The sequence below is a fragment of the Achroia grisella genome, unplaced genomic scaffold, assembly GCF_030625045.1.
Source record: "Achroia grisella isolate CSIRO2021 unplaced genomic scaffold, CSIRO_AGI_Agris_v1 utg794, whole genome shotgun sequence".
NCBI lineage: Eukaryota > Metazoa > Arthropoda > Insecta > Lepidoptera > Pyralidae > Achroia > Achroia grisella.
Genome location: NW_026713026.1, coordinates 3,240,547 through 3,267,325, shown reverse-complemented (window position 1 = coordinate 3,267,325; position 26,779 = coordinate 3,240,547). Strand labels below are relative to the sequence as shown.

General features: G+C 32.0%; 1 protein-coding gene across 1 annotated transcript in view; it reads right to left on the bottom strand.

Moving 5' to 3' along the window:
* The window catches only part of LOC131851600 (protein spire-like), a 154,253-nt gene that overhangs the window by 9,498 nt on the left and 117,976 nt on the right, over window positions 1-26,779 (bottom strand). Inside the window, exons 3-4 of the mRNA XM_059202114.1 lie at window positions 22,299-22,425; window positions 3,096-3,241 (exon numbers count right to left, since the gene is read on the bottom strand). Of these exons, the coding sequence (XP_059058097.1) occupies window positions 3,096-3,241; window positions 22,299-22,425 (273 nt within the window). The remainder of the gene's footprint in view (window positions 1-3,095; window positions 3,242-22,298; window positions 22,426-26,779) is intronic.

Sequence of the window (26,779 nt, the reverse complement as noted above, 5' to 3'; positions counted from 1 at the left end):
TGTTCTATTTTATTATTTCAATCTCCTAAAAACTGTACTCGAAATGTCCTAAAAATACAGAATGTTACAACACAGACTTTCAGTTGTCTAGTGCCTTTAACACAAGTTATGTTTTTCTTGGGACTAGATAGCGCTGTGTGAAATCTCCAGGGTTATTAGTACTATTATTGATGAGTAGAAATTCTCATTTATCGTGACAGTACTTTAATTATAATATATATTTATATATAATAATAATAATAATAATAATCTTAGGACAATTCACACAGCGCCATCTATTATTGATGGGTACTAGTAACTGATACAAATACACAGATATTTTTTTTTTTTTTTGTAAATACATACATATTATATATAGAAAACACCCAGACCGATACAAACAATCATACTCATGAATACAAATGTTTGTGCCGTGCGAGGAATCGCGGTCGTAATCGTCAATAATATATAAATGTATATATATTTCACATGTAAAGTATATCACTTAGTCATAAATAAAGAAGAAAACATGTTAACATATTTCAAACATTTTATACGTCAATAAATTTAACAGGTCATGCTACATTTTATTCAAGGCTAGATTACACGCACTTTCTACATTAAAGCTTACTTTCAAACTATAAACAAACACGTATGGAAAGCAAAGCTCGTCACTTATTATCGTAAAGTTATAATCACTTGGATATCAAATTCACTTAGTCCAGTTATGCTCAACTCACGGGCATCATAAGCAGTTTATGCGGGCCCAAGTTGAGCATCCCGGCTAATAAGTAAACATGATTACTTTATCCTAAATATTTTTCACATATGTATTATATTGTTTATTAAGATTATACAGACTAAAACAGTTGTTACAATTAAAGAGTTACATGACAACAGGTAGATATTATTACTTACGATTACTTACGACCCAAATTTTGAAACCTGAGATTGATATTATTTGTATTTGTAACTAGCTTTTGCCCGCGGCATCGCTCGCGTTAATTTATCCCCTTAGGGGTGGTATTTATCAATATCCTTTCTTAGGGAATGTCTACATCATAATAGCTTTATGCATGCAGTCTCAGCCCGATCGGTTTAAAATTGACAAAATTTCATACAAAATTTTATCCCCTCGGGGGTAGAATTAATCAAAATCCTTTCTTAGCGGATGCCTACGTCATAACATCTACTTGCATGCTAAATTTCAGCCCTATCCGTCCAGTGCTTTGGGCTGTGCGTTGATAGATCACTATGTCAGTCACATTTGAGTTATATATATATAGATGACTAAGTCTGTATAATTTATAACATTAAATTAACAAACCACTTTTATACAATAAATTTCATTTCCTCACTTTACCACTAACATTTAAAACATTATTCCTAGACATTAAACATACGTATTAAATTAAATTAAATTAAATATATGCATAGGTACAAGGGTCGCACAAGTATACGACCCTAAAATGATCAATAGTTGAGAAAAACTGTCTACAAGTGCATCAGAGACCTATAAAGCGTGAAGCCGGTCCCAGTTATCCCTATAATAACTTCCTAATAAGTGATATAGTGAAAGTAGATGTCATGGCGACCTCAAGTGATGGTGTGATGCAATACACGTCACAAATTCTATACTGATGGTTCCAACGGAGTGACTTTGACAGTGTATTTAGTAATGCGACCACATGATTCTAGTTACGGCACCTTTAGTAGCACCCTGTAGTTTTAATGGGTAAAATTCCATACATCCTACCCGTTACTGTTATCCTACACGTTATTCTGTATGTGATTGATAATGGTGAAGATTTTATAAATATTAAAAAATGTCTGTACTGTTGGCTCGTTTTATAGTAGAGAGTATGTTTATGGATTACAAAATCACAAGACCTTTAAACCAAATATATGCTCTATAACATCATAGTATGTATATAGTAACGAAAGAAATTTTAAAATGAAAAAAGAATTGATTGTTTGTATGTAATGGATAACCAAAAAAATATTAGACTTTGGTTATTCAAAAAATTCTAGATAGGAAGCTGCGTTGTGATTTACTGAATATAATTTTCAACAAATTTAGAAAACTTGTACACTCGTGTAAAGCAGCGGCGTGTCTTTAGTATTAAAAAAATGGAGGATACACTACAAATAAAGGGGGAGAGGGGGATGGCGTTGTTAGTAATAGAAACTAGTGGTCTCATTAAAAGCAATGACCACGTTGACCTCCACGCGGTCCCCCTGAATATCATCGTGGTTTATTCCTAGTAAATTTGTACCCCACCAGCCCACCAGCGTATACCGTCTTCCAGCATCATATCATCATTATCCATTAGAAAAAACACAGAGACAGACAAATAAGCAGTTATTGTCAAGTTTTTACGATGTTATATACGTAATGAAATTATCATTTATTTCACTGGCAAGTTGTAATTTGATAGAAGTTCGTGACATATCGCCATTCAGTAGAGCCCCTTACATTTTTTACTGTTAGTAATTTTTTCGGTACAAAATATACGCGTAGAATAATTCGTAGAATATTGTTTTTTTATAGCCGTTGTAGATCGAGTTTTTATGTTACAATTTAATATGCATTAGAAATACAAAGGGTTTTTTTATGATCTTCAACAACTTATTATTGCGTACGACGCGACGTTCTAAAAATACATTTCAATAATAAACTAATCTGCATATTAGTTTGTTATTGGATTGATTTTCTTTACAATTATAATTAATTTTTATTTCATTTCAATTTTATTAAATTTTATCAAACTGGAAACCTACTCTGCTGCATACCCTTATATTATTGTATAGTGGTTTTCTTGGCTTCCTTTAGCCTTTAAGTTAACCTATCAACAAATTCTTTGAAAATTACGTAGTAGTTCCACCAGCCCTTTATACGATTAAACTTTAACATGCAAACGGGCAAACAAAAAAACACTATAAGTTGTAGAGTGTTAGCTCATTTGTCATTTTATTTACATTAAAATGGAAATTGCCAAACTGCGAATTGGCTCAAATATAAAAATACTTCCGAAAGCAATGGTCACAAATCTTGTTTCAGAATTCAACTAAATATTATCTTCAGGTTGTTAAATAAATAAATAATGAATACTTACTTCTACAACATCCCGGAGTGTGAACGTCCTCCGGTTACGTCTGCGCCGCGGCGCCGGTTCTGCATCTCTCTCAATACCCTCGTCGTCAGTGTCCGCGCGCCCGCACTCCGAAGTCTCTGACAGAACTCCGCATTCTTCATCATCATCTGCAATGATGAAAAAAATTTAAAGTTCTCTACAAAATTTCATGCTAATATTTAAAAAGTAATTGTATAGTTCGGTTACAAAGGAGTTTTCCCCAGCGCACACTCAGATTATTTTATATACAGCAAGAGATTTTTTAAGAAGGATATTTTGTTTTTTTATATAAAGCAAATACGAATTCTCAATTATTAGCCGAAATGAAAATGATATGAAGCAACTAATTGTGCAAGGTTAATTTTAGGGCAAACATTCTTGGGGTCGATCACCAATGTCAAAGTGGCTACACAGCATTCTGTTGTGAAATGTTCTCGTACAGCCAAAAAGCGTACCAGAGGAAACAAATGTTGGGGAACTCTATCACCCAAGAGGACAATGATGAATATCCACTGATATCATCATGAAAGCCACGACCACTCTGTCAACAATGTACGACTGAAGCAGAAGAATTCTATACAAGCGCATAAAGTTTCAGCGAATGAGTCCGCGAAGACCTTGACCAGCACGTGTGGTCCGATTAGAGTTGCACGATCACACGTCGATCACGATCCGCTACAGTTATTGACACCGACGCCGTGTCGCGTAATCTTGCGCAAGCGCATGTACGCCGGCGCTTTGTGCGCTCGCGCCGCGTCCGCTCAATCGAAAGGCAAAGCTCCCATTCTTGACATTGTTTGCGGGTTAATGAGTCAACAGTTATAGCAATTGTATAGGTGGATGTCGTGCGAACTTTTTAATTGCAGCCCTAATTGTTATCTATTAAAGGTGTAATTGAGTTGGTACTTAAACACATTCACTTTACTCATTGTTCTAGTTTTAAATTAAGATCCTCTGTTTTGGTGATGAAAAGTAAAGACAACGTTGTAATTATAATGATATATTGAGGTAGCGATAGATAAGGACTCTGAACTTACGCTTATATTTTTATTCTTCTCTCTATTGTCTATTATTATTAGATGTATAGTCAATGTGACTGTAATGTTATATAAACAAAAGCAATACTTGTATATTGCAATTTAAAGTTGATAAAAACACAATTTGGTAATGTTAATTTCAGCTTACAAGACGGTAATGGATTCCTAACCATAATAACAAATTATCGTCGTGCTTTGATTCCTACTCATAAAAGAGGATCTACTATTATCATGCTGATTAGGCAGCTTGGTTGGTACAGAATTATCGAGTTATAATTGTGTTGTTTGTCAACTTTTCACGATTAAACGACAGACCGAATATTGATGACATTTAACTTTAAGATTGATTGTATACGGATATCATTAATTAATGAAAAAGCTTACGTCGTGTGCACCAGCTAGTCTAGTAACTTTAAAGATTAAAACGGATAAGTATATTGGGTGGATATTATAAAGCTTTGTAAATTTTTATTAGTGTACCATCGAAAACATTTTTATTCATTTTGAATATTTTTGATTTTAGCTATAATTTAAGAACATTCGTTTTATAAATTTTAGCTCGTTCGCATAAAGACTTCAGTAGATCTTGTTACGTATTATTTTTCTATAAATATATTAACATTTACTATTATTACGTATTCTCCATTACGTCAGCTTGTCAGAAGTATGCCACTGCATTTATGATTTCGAAGCAACAAATGTCTAATTTAGTCACGAAATTTATTTATTATTGACACTGAGTGATCGAACGTTTGAATGCTAACACATTAATGGTCTAATATGCATGTGCCATACATACATTGAAACGTACCTGTTACACGCAAATAGATTCTATAAATCTGCATTTATTTGTGCAATAGAAAACATAAGTACCTACGTAAAAATATATGTAAATATATTACTATATAATTTCTTAATCCCTGTTTGCCTTATGGTTCACTGGGAGAAGATGCCTTAAGGTGTTAAGTACGTTATATGCGCCTCTATTTTTGTATCTGTGTATTAAAGCTTTAATAAATTATCCAAAAACAAATAGGAATCTATACTTAAGTCAAAATGTGATAATGGAATTTCTCTCCAGTCTATCCTTAGCATTAGGTACTCGTATACTCGCATAAATCTGAAATCGAAGTAATAATTTCATTCCCATACTCGTATCTCACGCTTCAAAGGAAAACCAAGCTCAATATTTCATACAACCTTCGATTATATTAACTGTGATTAAAGTACCGATCTATTTAAATGTCTATACCAAATTATAGCTATCGATAGCACATTACAAACTCACTTCATGTCCATTATTCTAATATCCTACGGATATATTTAATTATATGTCGTGATAATCAAATGGGCGATTTGCGTATATTAGTTTCTATTGCTATTACAAAGTCATAGAATTTGATGGCGACTCGCTATGTCATGCGGCGCCAAGCTTTCTTGTCTCATAAATATAATTGGTCAGGGAGGAAATCAGGGCGTGGAAAGTACTAATTTAGTACTGTGTATTAATTATTTAAATTATTACTATGGGAACAAAGTTGTAGAAATGCGATTTATTTGTCAGAGTCATATCTCTTAATCCTAAATAAATTTTCTTCCGTAAAAGCTATCTCCTGTTGGAGGATAGCGCTCGATAAACGTAGGTTACCGTTGAAGTGGGCTTTAGAAGGCTTAGACCTAGTACTGCATAAATGTTTGAAGAATATTTTTTTAATTATGTACAAACAATATGATTTTTTTTACGATATATTCACTATTCAGAATATTTGTCTTCTCAAACATAACGCACGGCTGTTCTGAGAAATATCTTGGCCTATTTATCTTTCAGTTTGATTTTTGTTGCCAAAAAATTTAGTATTGAAGTATATAAATTTTTTTTTTTCGAAGACGTATGTATATTCCAATCAATACACTGTCCTATATTATTTCAATGTTTGGTAGAAGAAATCATTTCTAATTCATCTCATCTAAGTATTTCACCATTTTAAAATTTTACTTTCTTTGTGCACTAATGAATAAATAAACTGGTTTTGCAATACGACCCTGACAGTTCATACACAAATAGCCATAAACTGCGCTAGTCGTTGCGTAATGGATTTATGTGTATTCTCTATAGGCTATTATACGACCTAGGGTTACTAGCCGTCCATGTTTTGCATATTTTCATTCAAAGGCGATTGCGGTAAGTTCAACCCATTCCATGTTACAATTTTATGGAAGTGTCATTCAAAGCAAAGTGAGTAAATTTCAACCTTTTCCCCCTCCTTTTTATGAGGTACTGGAAGCGATATCTGTGACTGCCTAAATCAGACTATACATGTACAAAGTATTAAATGGCCCATTAAATTTATTTAAATTGATAGAAAATCTGGACCTTTCTATTTGTCAAATAGTAAAGTTGATATAAATATCATATAAAAATAATAATTATAAGAGGGCTCTAAGTCCAGAATTTAATAAAACTTGGTAACCCTTACAGTGAGTCACACTCACAATATCTTCGGGTATAGTTTTGTGACAGCATTGCCAAACAATTGTTGTATATATCGACATGATCACAACTTCGGTGTCAGAAGTATGGACCGATGAATATAATGTTATTTTCGAAACATCAACATTATATTTACTTCTGTATTAAACTGATTAGAATAATAATAATATTTCATACTAAAATAAATTAATATGGTAAGTACAATTTCAATTAATATAATTTATAATTAATAATAATATAACTTAGTTTTTAGTACTATTATATTATTTAATGTCAGTTATAAAACATGATTACAATATGATAATTGTTCTTGCAAAAAAATATAATGTACATATCAGTCAGTTAATTAGTAAGTATAAGTATGTATTAGTATGTACATTTTATGTACTAATTATTATATTGTAATGTATTTTAATAGTGTACGAATTGTGTGAATTTTATGGAATACTAGCTACTCACCCCGACTTCGCCCGGGTGTACATGTATTATACATATAAACCTTGCTCTAGAATCACTCTATGTATTAAAAAAAATCCTTCAAAATCCATTGCGTAGTTTTGAAGATTTAAGCATACATAGAGACGGACAGACAGCGACAGCGATATGTAATTATAGTGATGCATATGTGCATCACAAAAACGAACAAAAAGAAAAATTGTAATGTGTTAGATTTAAAATTTCTCTTTTCATATAATGTACAATTAATCTAGAATGTTTTTTTGCAATACAACTAAAATATCTTCATTTGTGTCGTGTCGGGTGTATTGCAGGCTCTTATCATATGTCAAATCTACTCTACTCGCTGATCTGAAATAGTTATTAACATCTGGCAATTCTTTTGTAGACTCCCGTGATATAGGTTCGCCTAGTACGGGGTCCAATGTATAATCAAATTTGTATGTTTGAAAATAAATAAAGAAATAAACTATAGCAACTGCTACCGATGATCAATAAAGTCTAAACGAAATATGTCAAATAGAATTCAAATAACTACTTGATAGACATTGAACGCTACAAAAAGCAGTTAAGAGTCGGAAACGGGCCGATAACAGGTCGTCTGTAACAGAGCACGGAAAGACGTTATTTCTAACGTGGGAGACAATAAATAACTGTTAACCATTCTCTGTTCAGATGTACTCGTGTCTTCCCATGGAGGCTGCGTGGATTGCAGTGTGTGCTGCGCTCGTGCATTTTGTTTTTAGTCATGATGCTATGATAAATTACTGTTACTGAAGCTGTACGTAGTAACATACGCAAATAATATCTATTACATATCTGACGTCCTCGGTGGTCTAGCGGTTTACCACATATTATTTCCGATGGTAGTGGGTTCGATTCCTCGCTTGATACAAATATTTATATTCATGAAAATTACGTTTGTATTGATCTAAGTCTATGATATTATACAGTAGCTAGGCTCGCGGTTTAACCCGCATGAAATTTATAGCGTATGTAATGTATAAGTTACTATGTACTATATACTACATTACTATGAATTTCATCAAATTCCATTTAGTGCTTTTTGCGTGAAAGAGTGACAAACATCCATCCATCCATCTACATATGCATAAATACCCACAAAGTTTCGCGTTTATAATATTAGTAAGATGTATTTACTAAAAAAAATATCTACTAGATAACTGATATCTACGTATATATCAGTTATCTAGTACCTATAACTCTTGCTCTGCTTAGCTTGGGACTAGATGGCGACTGAATTGTACAGGGATATTATTATTATTATTATTTATTATGATAAGTTAAATTTAAAGTAACTTCGGAACGTAGTTTGAGTCGAGAACCAACTAGAAACGGTTTTAATTCTTAAAAATTTTTATTATTTTGAGCCATTTAAATATATACACATACAAATAAATTAACATAGCTATAAAACTCGTAGTAATACAAAGAAAATCGCTATACCAATGCTTTTAACAATCAACGGGAAAAGAAAACCCATACCTGTAGAGAATATTAAACCCTTCAAAATTCTAGTAACCCTTTTATAGTTACGAGTGTGTTTACGAAGGTCCGCGTGGGCCTAAACGTAAATCCGTTATCGCAAGCAACATCAATCAGATTATACTTAAAGTGTTACCGCTATAAAGCCTATTTCGCTTTGTTGTCTGTCTGTATCAGAATACGATTGCGTACCCATAAATCCGAGTGGTCACATAAGATCACACAATGATAACGGTTCGCTACAATTTTACGGTGACCATCAAAATCTCTCGCCAACGGGACACTCACGCACGTGTCGTCTTTTTACTACGCAATATAGTTGCACTACAGAGTTACTGTCGTGTATCGTTTAATGTTTAACATTAAGAGCCTCTTTACCTCGGTGATTATTAATTCGACTTTCCGCGCGTCTAACAGTAAATTGAGAATAAAAGAGTGACGCCAAAGTCCCCATATAATTTAGCCTGCATTTTGCATAGTCTTCAATATAATTATTGGTTTTGTGTGGTATGCTCACATTAGTACAATCGTTAGCCAAGTGACGGGTCTAGGCGCCTATGCTTTCCATAGAGATATAGTGGTCCAAAAGGATCTCTGAGGGGTGCGGTCATGCGCTATGGCATGCTCGCCGCTGGCAGCACCTGATTGCTCTTTGTTTTGAAACGCTACATCTTGGGAAGACAAAGGCCCAGAACCCCCCCAGAACCGGCACTTAAACTATTAGCTAATAATTATGAAGTCTCACACAAAACCAATAATTTCACTGTACCACTGTGTAAAATACGGGTTAAGTGTGGCGTCACTCTTTATGGATCATAATGAATTGGTGTACCCGCCTCAGCTAACAGTGGACAATGATAAGATAAACATGAGGTCAGATCAGTTCGCCCATCGTGACAAATTCACCAGAATTTTTCATGATGGTTTCCAGGGGGAACTGTGTGGTGGTCAAACTAACTAACAACGACGTAATTACTTCACATTACTAGCAATTCCCAATTTGCAATATTTACTACAAATTAAAAATCGCATAGTTTTTATAGTCATAAGGCTAGCAGCCTGCTTTCTACAAAATACGCTTTACATATCCGAGATTGAAAACTATAATAGAAAACTATATTACAAACAATTTATATTTAATAAAATATACAAATTCTTTTAGGTATATATCCATAAATATTGAATATATTTCACTTATTTTTTTAATATCCTAATAGATATCTATACGAAGTTATTTAACTACTTTATAAATAAGTGAGTAGATACCTACATATTAATTTATGGAAAAATACGTAAGATCTATGTTATGTATTTTAAATGATGATAAAAATGCAATAAAAATGCAACTGTGTAAAAAACAATATTATCAAAATTTTATCATTCGTTCATAATTTTTTGTCCTTGCTGACACTAGATAAAAATGTCATAAAATTCTCATAAACTAAAACTTAATTATCAATATAGTAAATAGTAATAAATCACATAATTAATTCGGGTCAGATTTCGCAATTAGAAAAAATGGACTAAAAAAATTTAATTTCACAGAAATTTTATGACTAGCATATAATTTTTCTTTTAACATCGTGCGCTACAATATTCCCGACATCTTGTTTATTAAAATCGAAGTAATATTATGATACATAATGACCAAGAGTTAGAGCACACATTCACATAAACTAATAACATTATTCATTCATTTTTACCCATCAACCTATCACAATTGGGATACAATCCGGGCAGACGTACCTTATGCATATTAAACCAGAAAACATTACATACCTTTCTTAGCAGTGGTTTAAATATAATCATAGATCAATTTAATTCTGTAAAACAAGTCTTTACCTATAAATGATGCGGATATTACAATTTTTCACATGAAAAACCACAATATTGACAAAACTACAAAATTATGTTATCTGATAATTGGATTATGAAGGAGTAGTAGAGCAACTATTGAGAGTAATTGTGTTAAACTCAACCAAAAAGTTTTTTCTATTTATACAGGTCGCAGTGCTACAGGTGACACCTGATAATAACCCAAAACCCTGAATAAAAAAGGCGAATTGAACTACTTGAAAATCAGTAACATAAATGACATCAAGTTATAGGGATGTCATTGACACATTTATAGAAATCAGTTTTGACTTTACCTAAAAACAATAAAACAAAAGTAACGTTTAACCTTCCTGATTCACTTTCTCCTGTTAACTAATATATAATGGTATACCACTTACTATTACGTGGGTCACCTTTTACAATTTCAATTTATAATAAAGCAAAAGTTTCTACTTACTACTTACCTTTTATCATTTATTTATAAAAAATCAAGTTTATACTTTACCTAACAAACTTTTTATGATTAATTGAAAGAAATCGCTTTTTTTTATACTACGATGGTGGCAAACTAGCATACGGCCCATCTGATGGTAAAGGGTTACCGTAGTCTATGGATGCCTGAGACACCAGGGTGAGAGAAATGAAAATGCATTAAATTGTATAGGTTTTCATAATTTACACCATTATAAACTGTACTGTATAAAACAAACAAACAAACTTTTCGCACGTGTCATATAAACAAGTAAGGTATCACTTCCTCAACGCGATCACATCAATCATGTGCTCGGAACCACATGTAATCGATAGAATCGATACCCGCCCCTATTATGTTCTATCGATAGCTAGTCGATACACGTGACGCCTCTCGCATTTCACCGTTGTGGTTTGCACTGGAGGTCACAAGATAATTATATATGATAGCTGGTGTTAATTAATATACCTTATATAAGATCTCCGACATACTCGAGTGTATCCACATTCTGTTTAGCGAAAATTAATTTTGTGATGTCTATCCAGAATTGTCAATCCGTTTGTTAATTATGACCATATCAATATATGTGTAATCCTTATTATTTATGTAGTTTAATAACATTTAAAATAATACATCACATTATTTACAATTTATTTATATATTATCTATATATTAGCTGTGACCACAACTTCATTCGCGTGATTATCAAAAACAAAATTTTTCACTGATATTTCGCTTCTATTAGTCGTAGCATAATGTTATATAATTTAAAGTCTTCCTCGATAAATGGACTATCCAACACAAAAAGAATTTTTCAATTCAAACCAGTAGTTCCTGAGATTAGCGCATTCAAACAAACTAACTCTTCAGCGTTACAATATCAGTGTATGTTATTCTTTTGATAATATGCGATTGGTTTCACATATTAATGAGCTCGAAGTTTAATACACGTTTATTTTTAATAAGTATTAGTTGTATAATTACAGGAGTGAACAGCGCTTCAGATTTATCTGCAACATTATTGCAGAATCAACTTCGCACATAAAGTCACCTTAATTTCTTTTAGTTGTTCACGTATTTTTCTGTAACTCATGCTTGCTATGTGTTTGGCGAATAAAGAATCTATCTATCTATCTTATAGCAATTAAGATTTTAGTCTTACGTACATATATGAGCATAATAACTTCAAATATTGAATGAAGAAATCTATAAAATACCACACGAGTCATTACCAGTAATGTTCTCTTTCATTTACGAAATATAATATGTTTCTCTCCCAAGTGCATTCTAAAATATCTATGGTGCACTATAAAATGGCCGTAACTTCCTCGAAAACTTTCTCCGTGTTACTTCGATTTTATCAGCTACAATATGTAGTAGAATTTAATATGGAGACACATATCTAAAACACTGTCTTCATTCCAATGTTTTAAGCGCTATCGTATAATTAAACATTTTATTGAGAAAGCATCAGTAAATAATAATAAATAAATAATACTGGACAATTAACACAACGCCATCTAATCACACGAGCTTGTGATATGGGTACTTGAAAACTAATATAAATACATAGATATTTTTTTATAAATATATACATAATAGACATAGAATACACTTAGATCGACGCAAACAATAACACTCATGAAATACGAATGTTTGCACCGTGCCAGGAATCGAACCCGCGACCATTGGAAGTAAAGCGGTGTGCTAAACCGCAAGGCCACCGAGGCCGTGATAAAAAGAATATGTAATTTTTGGGACGCATTGTCAACCAACTACAAATACATATATTTTTTATACTACGATGGTGGCATTGTTAGAAGATGATAACGCTATAGTGCATCTTCTGTGCTAACTGTAGTTATAACTGCCGAAGCCTCCAACGTGGTGATCTTGTCAAGAAATTAACTAATATGGCTTCCAGGTTTGCGTGCCCTAACAGGGTCCATATTGATCTAAATGTAGCAATTATAAACATCTTTCACTACAAACATTATGGAATGCAATAAATATTGAGCATTGATAGTTTGGAGATTCCCTGGAGACTAATAATATCTTCTCTACTACCTACTATTACATAAGATAATGTGAATAACTAGTTCTGAAATAGAATTGCTGGATAGTATTTTCACATTAAAATTGTGAAGTTCCTTTTTTTTTAAACAAACATTCGTCCATAATCAATGTCGTTCTTCGTTGTGACACGTATGATATAGAAATCTTTGCCTGCCTATATGTATAGCAAATAGAAAAAACCAACAATAATTTTTTGACAAAATTATTTAAATGATGTAAGTCAACCGCATCTCAGTCCTGTTAAAAAGCATCCGTCATTGATATCATATCTCTACAACGAGAAATATCTTGACATAATCACAACGCCTGCCAAATTGAATAATTTATTCACTTATGACTTGATTGATTTCTTTTTGCTGAATAAATGTTATATACTCGAATATTAAAATCTGTAATTTTTTTTGTTGTTTCACATTTCTACTCGATAATTTATAAAGTGGATGTTCCACTTTATAAATTATCCTCCGCTCTTTTGAACAATTTGAATTATATTATCAAACACTATAAGAAAAGGCTAAGCACCGTATACGCTTTAAAATAATTTATCATCTACATTATATATTAAAGATAAAGACATTTACATTATATATAGCTTTGATTCTTTTGAATATTCATTTGTAATAGATAAATAAATAAAATGATAGATTTTTAAAATTCTTTCAGGTATAGGATAAATATAATTGATAAAATGAGTTGTACGTGTACAGCGTTGTGTAATACAACTAATTTCAGTATAAAACAATAAAAACGCAAATCTGCTGTTTTGAACCAAATATGTGTAAAAATTACTAATAATGATAAGGATTAATATAATCTATGTACATCTATATATTTAAATAAAGCTGAAAAGTTTGTTTGCTTATCTTAGGAACTACTAATTCAATTTTAGATGTTGAATAGCCCGTTTATAGATGAAGATTTTAGGCTATATATATGACCAATTGGAGCATCAACGAAAGGCAACGCAAATGAACTTATCTAATATCGAATAGATGTATATATATTGGTATAAAGATCAACTGATTTCGTATACAAACAATTACCGTGGGAACTACGTAAGAAATTTCCAGATCTGCGTATAAAAGCTGTGATAAAGATGTGTACTTTCTTCTGGTCGTTTTTGTTGGCCAGCCTTGCTACTCCGCCATTGTGCTATGGGACTATGGGTAATTACGGCTTATACATGGCTACAGTAAGTAAGCCACCGTGTAATATATCTTGAACTGGATGTATATTTATTTAAACATATTTATAACATCAACATTGTAGAACTAAATCTGTGCAGAAATGACATAAACAATACATTAAAGAACACATGTATAGTTATAATATAGTTGGATTTTCTTTCAGCAATAAGCAATCCCATACTATTATTAATAATATTACTATAATACAATAGTGTATACCTGTACATTTAACTCTTTTTTATCTTTTCCCGACTAAACGACTGTTCGCATCTTAATGAAAATAAATTATGTCACAAAGGCTCATAGGCTAAAATTTATCTCAAAAAGCAGGCGATGTAACCGATAAAAGCTAGTTGGTCAATAAAGCAATAAAAAAAGAACAATGTCACATCACTACTATCCAACCATTATGTTCTGGACCTGTTCACCTGCCCAATACGATCGACTGACCCGTATCCGAATACGTCCCATCGATACAATCGATACGTACTTTCGATTCGATTCGATCGCCCACGGCGAATAACAGTTATAGGCACATTCGGTATAACGAAACGGTCATAAACTCCCATTCAAATTATTTGTATAGTCCGTCCATTAGTTAACCCTTTGAATTTGTATTTTACTTTCGCAAGAAAGCCGTATATTACAGCAATGTCCTTATGGATTTAAGTAAGAAATATTCTATGTGTTAACCTAGAACATTATCTATCTGCGTACCAAACATACGATCCAAGTAGATCTGTCTATTGTCACAAATTGTCGAGTATAGAATATTATCAAGAAATCTGTGTTCCAAAGATCTAGGTCAAAAGTCTTCTAGCATAACATCTTTCGTGATTGTAGCCTTGTTCGTAAACTTAATTTTATTTCTTTACGATTATAGATAACGTGGAATTATTATGAGAAACTGTTTTCTCGTTTTATTACACACTTACAAGGTTTATTTGACTTGCTTCGTTCTTATTTACCTTCTAGTTAAAAATTTTATGTCCATTCATTTTCTTGGACCTGCTGACGATAAAGTCGTTGTTGAAATTTATAATAGTTAGCATAAAGTTGCATACCTATAATGTAACTGACTACAATATAATCATGTACATGGATACACGATAACTATTATTCGTAGTTATTCTCTCCCCTCATCATTACGAGATAAACAGTAAAACAAAACTTTGCTACAGGAAGAAGCGCATATCTGCGTACGCTCAAATAACAGCATTCATAAGTGTAGGCAGGTGTTCGGTGCTCTTCTCTGTTTGTATTTTGATTGGCATAAAATTGCAAGCCGCACAAAACGGTATATTTTCCGGTGCGAGCTATTAAAACGCAATAAATTCATCACGCGGTTAATAGTACACCATCTAGGAAATATCGAGCGAGAGGAAATTGTAAACTTGTAGCCCAAGAAATTACATCTCGATTATGCATAGCCGTTGAGACGTCTCACTACTAGCAAGTGTTGCTAGATCACTATTTGGTTTTCTCCCCAAAATGTGTTTACAAGCCCCTAAAGTTTTGGATTTGAAGAAAAATCCCGCCATAAAAGTAGTCTGTCCTATTAAACTTTTTCTTAAGTCACTTTTTAGGCCACCCATTTATTAGCCAAAAGGCTTGCATTATTATTTTTTCAGGGCTGCAATAAAATCCCCCCACCCCCACATATTTGTTCCCCTAATCTTTCCCTATCGCCAAAATTCTCCCCAAATCTAAAAGTAAAACCTAAATCTGGCATCACTGCTACTAGCAAAAATTACTCGTACCTTCGCTATGGAAAAGCAGAAAATATGACAACTTAATTTAGATTGAGTGAGTCTGTGAGAGTGGATAAAAGAGTGAAAGACGGGCGGAACAAATTGTTTCGTTTTGTTGCAAGGAACACACTATGGGAGCAAAGGTGGTACAGGAAACGTGGATGCCACCCGTGTAGACAGATTGCTGGTACGACATGTGTGTTGTGCGGTGAAAACACTAGACAATGATTGTGTAATAGATATAGAGGTTATGTTGGGTCTAACTACAAACGTTTATTATGCAGATTCTACTCGCAACTGTAATTTAAAAGCGTAAGTGCTTATTCACATTGCTTTTTTTCTGTGCGTCATTATTTGCACGATATTTTAAATAGATAAATAGTGCATAGTTTATTGCAAAATTAGCAATTACAGATTATTTCAAATAAGAATCGGTAGCAACAACCGTTATATAGCGATAACGTTGTTAAATGCAAACGCTTTTTTCCTTATTTTTTGTAGCAGCTTATTTTATCTATATCATCACGTCAAATATCATTACGATCCATTCAGTCGTTTATTCAGACAGACTTTCGCTTTTATAATATTAGTGTATACAAATAAAGCTTTTCATTGAGTCATTAAGGATTTCACAACAGAAAAAAATGTAGACATGGTCATTTTCAATAAAACATTAATCATTTGCAACGCCCAATAATTCTACTTAATAGACTAGGCACTATTCGTAATGGGTGCCTTTGCTTTCATAGAATACAAATAAGGTATGCAAATGAATACCACTCGGTGCGGGACATTTAACCGTGGTAGTCAGTAATTGTAAACAATTGACATTAAGTACATTATGCAACAGCATAACACTATACGAATATACAAAGCTGAACAGTTTGTTTATTTACTTTTATGCGTCTTTTTTGAACATTACGTGTTTGAATGTTTGAAAGCTCCTAATCTCTACAATTTTTTTATTGGGTTATTTGGGCTATTGTCAGATGACTTGTGCTCTCCCTTTTTCAAAGTTTGCTACCTAGACTCGTCAGGGACAAGAATTGAAAGATATTCATAGGAGCAACGGTTTTTATCTCCTCAATACTGAGGAGATAAAATATAATACTCTATACAGAGTGTAAACTTTCCAAAAAAGATATTACGTTTATGCATCAGTGGGCTACAACCACATAGGATGTGTAGTGGCGCTTCCTCTTTAGTTTGGCAAAAAACTAGGTAAAACAATTCTTAAAGAAGGTTATAGTCTAGGCATCATCGTGCTGATATACAGGAACTGACAAAAAGAAAAAATTAGATTGAACGCTAAACAAATCAGGATTAAAATCGTTATTGCAGCGCAGAAGGGAAATGGTATATATGTAAATAGATAGAAGGGAGGAGAGTGGCCGCTATTTGTTATATAAAAGATATATAAAAGTTGGGCGAAACCGCGGGTATCGGCTAGTGTAACTATATGTATATTGTAGAAGCAAATGATAGAGAAAGCGAGTACTTAGCGGTCTGCATATCTGAAATGTAATACATACAAAGAGTATTCAAAGCTAATGTGTCTAGAGAGGGAACTGAATATATCACCTGTCATTATTTTCGTAATATATTTTACACATATATGTTTAATAAAATTGTTTATTTAGAATAACCAACAAAATTAGTATCAATTATTTTGAAATAAATAGATTTTGTTAAAAATAAAATTTAATATTTTCATGATCTATGTAGCAATGATGCAAAATATTTAATTTCGTTTTCTTTTTATTAATTTGTTGTTATCTATACTAATATTATTAGGTAGTAAAGTTTGCGAGTTTAGATGGTCGCTGTTAGTTTCAATAAAGAAAACTCTCTTTGCCACATATTACACATATATATACGAGAATATAAAATGTATATAGAAACCAGACGTTCCTACCTATGCATTAGTTATACTACGTAAAAAATAATGACGAACACTATAAAAATGTCAATTTGAATTTGAACATGAAAATTTGCTAGCTTTTCGGATGAAGAAAGATATACTTTATTTTTTACCTTCGATGAAACTACAAGCAAATGTTAGTCGGTTCTACAATAAAAAATATACAATTAGGTACATGTATTTACTTATTAGCATACAAAATAGATTATAATCTGTACGAGAATTTATTTTTTAGAAGCGTACGCTTGGTACTTAATTGGTTTCTGTAATCCAACACTATGTATGTTTAGAAGCTAAATTGTATAAATGCATCCAATTTACGCTAGATAATAAAAAACAAAAAGTAATATAGAACTACAGAATCACTTTGGGTAGATTTTGTTAATAGATTACAGTCCTACAGTAGATTTTGTTAAAACAAAACCGAACAATAATAAATATCATTTTACAGTACTTATATTGCAAATATTTACATTTTTACACTAACCTGTGAAGTGTGTCATTTTTTTTTCTTTAACAACTATCACGGTAATACTCCATGTAATTATAATTATCACAGTTAAATTGGAGTTAAATTTACAATTGAATATTCAATTGGGTTTTGCATTTTTATTATGTGAATTAGGGCTAACAGTAAGATCGTATAGTGTTGGATGAATTGTATATGAAAAAAAAAATAGAATGAACGGAACACTGCGCTGGAATGCAATGTGAATATGTAAATAGAGGAAACTTCTCACCATTGTAATTGAGAACTTATTTGCAATTAAGAACTTAGTTGTACATACGTAGTATCATCAGGTTTACAGTTTCAATTTCGACGCAATTGAAATAAAGTAATTTCAAAATCAATTTATGGAATTCTTTGTTTTTTTTATAAAAGGTTAAGGTAAAGGGTGTATTTTATTAAACTATGAGTTTATTTTCGACTAGTTGAACCCGTAACTCATGTACCCATGCACTGGAATATTTGTAACAACATTAGATATTTATAACTTTATTGGACTTACCATTATGGACTTACCATTGGAATAAAACTAACAAATAAATAAAGTTTAAGTGAATCTTACGTCAATTAAGTTATTTCTGATTACCGTGCACCAACGTACAGACAAAATATTAACAATTTTTGATATTTCTGTTACGTTGATTTTCCCCAACAACAGTTTTTAATCTGTTTTATACACTCAAAATTATAAAAATTTATGGTCAGATAACAAACTCCATTTTGTTAGTAACAACTAAATATAAAATAAAACAAATCACTGCAGTCTAACCTGACCTTACACAACGTGTGACTACTATGGACTGTGTTGTAAAGAAAACCACAATTTTAAATGATTTCATTTTTTTCGAATAATAAAATCGTTAAATACAATAATTTAACAACTATTTGTGAAGTTCTATGTTATTCTACATAAATTAATAGAAACATAACGGATATTGAAATTAAGGGTACGTATACACACAAAATTTGTACGCACGACGCGCCATCAAAACGCAGCATGAGCTAAATAACATTTCAATATAAAATGATAAAAAATGGTTCATTTAGAATGGGCTTATCCAAAACAAATTGTTAGTAATACAGAATTCATGCGTAAACGAAGCTGTATAGAGATTGCTGCACTATCACTTTTGTAGTTAAAATATGTCAAATAATAATATTTATTTTTATTTATTTATTTATTTTGTACACATTACATCGATGGTTGTAGACAAGACAATTAACAGCAATCCCTGCACTAAGCTCAGGGCTTGTGTCGCAAATCAGAAATCCTTAATTACAAAAACATTAACTTAAAACAGGCTCCAGTTCAACGAGGTACAAAATTAACTAATATTATATCGGTACATTTTTTTTTTTTTTACAAAGAATAATAATAACTAAAATAAAGGTAAAATTTGGGTGTAGGCTGGGTAGGTATATGAGCGTGCGTTTGTGCGTGTTGTGTGTGTGTGTGTGTGTGTGTGTGTGTGTGTGTGTGTGTGTGTGTGTGTGTTTGTGTGTGTGCGTGTGTGTGTGTGTGTGTGTGTGTGTGTGTGTGCGTGCGTATACAAAGGGAAGTTTGTGGGCGTGTGCTTTTGTATAGAATCATCGACTACAGATTAGTTAGAATCAGCTCTGTGTCATTATAGGACAAAGACATTAACCACTTTGACACGATATCTTTTAGTTTTTTAGTAGGGAGATCTTTAATATCCAAAAGAAATTGGCAAACTTTATTATAAATATGCGGACGCAGGTAAACAGCTTGGTGTTTCATAAAGGTAGTGTTAATTATTGGTATACACGATATATTTACAGTGTTTAATTTAGTTAACCTTTTACGTCAACTGCAAATTATAATAATAATAATCTCAGGACAATTCACACAGCGCCATCTAGTCTCAAGTTAGGCTAACTAAAGCTTGTGTTATGGGTACTAGATATAATAGATAGGTATATATATATTTTCATACATGCATATTACACATAGAAAACACCCTAGACCGATACAAACAATCATACTGATGAATACAAATATTTGTGCAGTGCGAGGAATCGAACCTGCGACCATCGGAAGTAAGGCGGTGTGCTAGACATCTTAAACACTGAGTACGTATTTTTTAGTTTTTCTACGTGCTGTAGTCAGATACAATGATGTCGTGATAAACACAATACTTAATATATCCCAAAACAGTTGGATTACTGGATACAATTTAATCCGATACCAATGGGAAGAGTCTACCGCGATGACTTAATGGTTTATTACCCTATCTTTGCCCAAATATTGTGAATTCGTATCTAGCAACATAAAAAATGTATTGATTTGTGTTTCTGACTCTGAGCCTGATGATGGTAATACAAAATTAATCCAAGAGACGCCGGCTGCCCTGTGCTATATATCAAACATTGCATCAACACAATATCCAATATCTATAGTCGATGATAAAGGTATGTCATTAAATACCTTGAAATTACGTATTGTGACTTGTAAACAAAAATTATAGACAACACATATATTTACATATTATGTAAAATTATAGGTTTGTCCTGTCCGATGACTGCCCATCAACCGCCTTCTGTTTTTACCCAATGGTTAGCTAGTAGAGAATGAGTGGTAGAATACAAAAATATGAATATTCAAAAGTGGATTTAGATTTTTTGAATAAAGATTATTTCTATATCGTTCAATGCTATGTAGCATATGAATATTCAAAAGTTTATAACGAGTTTATTAATAAAGGATATTTCTATGCTATTTTATGCCAGATGGCTCTAAGCTCGCCAATTGTACAATGTTATAAGTGCAATATAAATTTAAAACCTCCTATTTGAAATCTGTTGAATGAACTGTAAATGATATATTGTTCTGTCGCAGGATTAACATTCTCAAGACAACTAATCAGACCATTTCGCAAACGGCACGCTTGCTGACAGCGTGACAAAACAAAAAGGTCGCAAAGGTGAAAGTTCAGAGCCAAAGGGGGAAAACTAAATTGCAACCAGTTCACTTAATAATAAAGACTCTATTGTGTGTAATTCATCATAATAGATACAGTATAACAAGATTATACAACTATGATGCTGAGAGGCATTGTCAGAGATATTTTTAGTACTTGGAAACTGTATATTCTTTCGTATCGTATTTTTTGTATAAATGTAATTTTCCGGAGAAGATACTTATTTATATAATCCTCAAACACAAAGTATTTTTGGGCAGATAGTTAACATTTTATTGATTACTGGTATGACAAAATTCTACTAGATGACATTATGCCAGTAAGGTAATATCCAAACGTAATTACATTAGAATAACTAGCTTTACCCACGATTTCGTCCACGTGGAATCTAACTTAATTTTTCTAAAATAAAAGTAGCCTAAGTTACTCCTTATTAAATTAGCTACCTGCCAAAAATAGTCCCATCAAAATCGGTCCAGCCATTTCAGAGATTGGCTAAATAGACAAAAATTATATAAAATGTTATTTTGGTCTATGTACTGTATTTATATTCATATGCATGTAGTAAAAAACAGTTATTTCAATATTACAAACAGATACTCAAATTTTATTTATATCTATAGATAACCGTTATAAAAACAAATATTTCTCTTGTATGTTTAGCTCGAGGGTGTTCTTATTTTGTTCAAGTATATCAGTAAAGTATAAGTTCTGTATTTTAGGACACTTAATCGAAAGATAAATTTCAATTAATTTAACATTATAACTGATTAATAAAATGGTTTTTTAATTTTAAAATAATGATTTTTCTATATATTTTTTACATTAGTGTATGATTTTGTCTTTTTAGCCCACTTCGTCAAAGGAAAAATATCATTCATTTTTATCGCTTCTTTTAATATCATAAGTGATTAATAAAATGGAATTTTAATTTCAAAATAATGTTCTTTTCATAATCTATATATTATTCATATTCTTACTATATAGATACAATATAACACGTACCTCCAATGTCACAACTGGTCATCTCTGTGATGAGACGCTCCAGGTCCGGCGTGATGAGTCGCTCCTCATCCTCGGCGTGGGTGTAGTCCAACGCGGTATAAATCACGATGGCCAGGTTCACTACCAGCTGAAACAATAAGAATAAACAAATGTGAAGAGCCTTTAATGTAAATTGGATACCTAGAATAACAAACAAGCCGTTTGTTCACTTTAGTAAAGTTTGTTTGTTTGTAACACTTTATTGCACAATAAATACATTTAAATAAATTAAAGATACAACGATCTTAAAATATATATATATATATATATATATATATATATATATATATATATATATATAAGATGTACAATGGTGGACTTATCCCAAATGAGGGATTTCTTCCAGTCAACCTTTGAATGACTGAAAGGAATTGTGGAGTTGTGGAACTATATATACATGACAATAACAACAAAGGAAAAAGAAGTAGCAGAGGAAGAAAAAGTAATAGCCGTTTTATATAAATATGAATGTATTATGGACATATGGCCTCGGTGGTCTAGCGGTATAGCGCACCGCTTTACTTCCGACGGTCGCAGCTTCAATGCCTCGTGCGTCAAATATCCTCCTTCAAATATTTGTATTCATGAGTATGATTGTTTGTATCGGTCTGGGTGTTTTGTATGTACCCATAATACAAGCTCTGCTTAGCTCGGGACTGAATGGCGTCCTAGGTTACTATTATTATAGAATGCAATGTGATTCCAGTAGTACTTCTCATCCTAGAATCTCATATTAGAATGTTAATATAAATAGCCGAAATGCAACAATGCTGATTTATTTGAAGACAAAATGTTTTAACAAAATGTAACTAATTTCCTGTTTAGTTGGGAAATAATTTATTTATATTCACTTTAATTGACTAAATATTGAACCTTGATTTTGATCTAAATACTTTTTATCATGACTAAATTTTAAATTTGTATCGTATTAAAGTTTTATCCACTAGAATTTTAGTAGAAATCTCCTAAATCTATTTTTATACCTACAGTGAATCTAAAATGTAGAACTTTCAAAAGTCGAAAACATCGAGTTTAACTACTTAATTAAAACCTATATAGGAAATGTAATGCTCTAAATAACGAACAAGGCACTACCAAAGGCATACTGTTACATATTTTATACTAAGTTATAATCCCACCCATGCTGAACGATAACGAGTAAGTACACTCTCTATATAGATGATTTTATTACAAAGTACCATGTTTATATAGGCTGTATAGGTCTGATAATATAGTTAAGATTAAAGTAAGTATACATTTTAACATTATTTACCTTACGTAAGTTAAATTATTATTTAATTTATGTAAGATAAGTAATATGAAAAATTATATTAGAAGTAGAGTTCTTGGACCTATAAATATAGACATTATTATAAAGACAGAATAGTCGTTTAGTGCTCATAGTCCCAGCTCTGTTAGATTGTAACTACAAGGAACAATGTCATAGGATTCATTATCATAATTGTAGAAGAAATTATATTACAGTACATAAATTTTATATGTATAGTTGTATATATACTACATAAACAAGCAGCCGTATTATTCCATTCATAGCCGATGTAGCAAGAGACGGTCCACCAAAGAAACTACATTACTACATTGCCCACACGCAGTATGATCTCTCACCGTAACTATCAGAGCAGTGAACGGAAAGCTGCCCAAACCATTGTGCAGACTATCTGACTGTACCAGTTGACCCTTCATATAGAACAATTGATACCACAGTGGGGATCAACTAATGGACACAACTGTTGCCCAACATCAAGTGCAACCGCTCCCGTCTGCCTGCAACGCTACACTCCATTAAACTGACGTTTAGAAACAAGATTAATGCGAGCCTTTATGTTCAGGAGCGATTGTGATTTAATTATTCAGATACGTTTTATTTCCACGGTGGTATGATGGAACAATACTGAGGAATCTTTCATAAAAGCTACATATGTAAGTGTGCATATTTATTCAGTATAATACTGTGCTACATAGGACCAACAAAACAGACCCATTTGATAATAGTTAATAATAAATAAATAAATAAAGAAATAGTTATTTTTGGTGAAATGCGCTTGATACTCCAAATTTTTACTTCACACAAATATATGTTTATTTATATTCAGATTGTATTGTAATAATTATTGTAAATTAAAATTAAAAAACTATTTTCCGTATTTAAAAATTACCATTAGCGTATTTAAACAAAACTGTACAGAATGACAGTGACCTGAAAGATCACAAAAATTAATAGCGTTAGGTTTGCTAGAAATCAAGATTCTCAATACAGATAAATAAAAGTGTATTAAAACATTAGAATTTTTGTACAAAAATGTTTTATATTATTAATATATATCGAAATGAATTTTTATATTACACAATACACTATTCGAGTATGCATAACCATGTACAAACATTTCAATTACATTATGAATAAAGTTTGCAATATAGTTACATTACATAAAATTTAATGTTAATTGTATCGCAATGAAGTTTAATGTTAATAGTTATTTACTTAGTATTATTATCATAGTTAAGGACGTCGTAATCGATATCTTAAATGTAAACAACAAAACTATCTATTTATTCTCAAGCGAGACCTCTAAAGGTAAAGAGAAAAAACTATTTCTAATATACGTAAATAGCACAGTCATTATTCTATCGATTACAATAAGCCTTGTGTTGTATATCACCGTTATCACTTCACCTTCAAACATCCAAGTTAACTAGGCTTCCTTCCGTCACTGTACAGGAAGTTTCAACGCACTGGTACCAACGTTTACATAATTCTAATATCCACACATCAGCCGGAAAGTGCTTTATTTCTATTCCTTTTTTTAATGCGACTAGATAATACCTGTTATTTCGTTGCATAAAACTTTTGATGTTGTTATATAAGGAGATGCTTGGGCTTGAAGCTGTCCCAATTTCAATATATATGTATACTAGCTGACAGTCAGCCGTCAGCCAGCCACAGCCGGCAAAAGTAATTTTACCATATAGATTAATATCGTTGTTAAAAATATTTTTTATAGATAGAAAAGGTAGAAAAATAGTTAAAAAAATATAAAATAGTGTAGCCATCCTTATCATTTACAGGTATGAAAAATATGTCAATATAGGAAAATGCAATCATTTTTATCTACTGTCCAACGAAAGATCGCGAATTTGAAAAATGTTGAAAACAATCAAAAACACACTTATCGACTACTGTAACGATACTCGCTATTGTAACGATATGAAAAATAACAACAATTGTATCATTTTTATGATGATTTGTAGAGAGGTCTACGAAAAGATTTTTTCTTTAATAGAACCACACAATTGTCATAACGAACTCATCGATTTTCAGTAAAAATAAAACGTATTTATGTAGACTTTTATTAGAGACATTCCATTCCACCCAAACATTTCAATATGTCATATTCTGTCTTCATATCTGAATGTAACATCCATCTGATATGCGTATATTGAAGCTTGTTACGTTACCTACTGATTGTAACTTCAATACAAATTGTGTCCATATAGAGGAGAAATAAACAAATTGTTTATATATCACACCTGCATAGTTCAGACTTAGTTCAGGTTACGCTCTCTTAACCCTTGCAGACTTTCTCTCTGATCCTTAGTGACGTCTACACACAGCCTTAAAATTGGTGGAGATATTAAAGCTGCAGTGGTGAGTGTCCTACATTGCTTCTCTGATCGCCTATTGTAGACAAGTGGTCACAATAACAATAGTGCGGAACGAGTGTTGTTTATAGGAATTGGTCTACTCAAGTTCTAGCTCCTGTTTTGAACACTTTTTCTTAATTATTTACAATAGTATACATTTCATAGACGACATATAAACCCTGATTATATTATTTAAGACTTTCCCAGTCAGATCAGTGACCAGGACCTTGACCTTGAAATTAGCTTGCAGAAATATCGAGAGGTCTTAAATAATATTATTATATTAAATATCCCGTTTATATGATAAATTAAATAATTATTTTTGCTAATTGAATTATAATTAATTTAATAAAATAACTTCTTAACTAACACACTAAAATGTTGATGGGTCACTACATGGTTCATATATTCTAAACCTCTGCATTATTGTATATTATTATAATGGTATATCTACAATCGCATTTTAAAAAGTAAGAGCAGAGTTTCGTGGCAGTTCTTCTTGACTGAATATATATTCCGAACTGACTGTACTTCATTTACTTCATCGTCATCAGCTGCAGGATATAGGCCTTTTTCAAAGCAAGCTGCTATGCACGATCTTCAGCCCTCTCAGCTCTCTTCCTTCAGATCTGCTCCACTTCTTCTCACCTTACTGCTGAGCGTCCTACGCTACACTCGTTTACTTCATACGTGTAAGTAATAGACATGAATAAAGATATCTTGTGTTTGCTACTAATGATTTATCTACACAGGAGCCGATCTAATAAGCGATTTGGGAT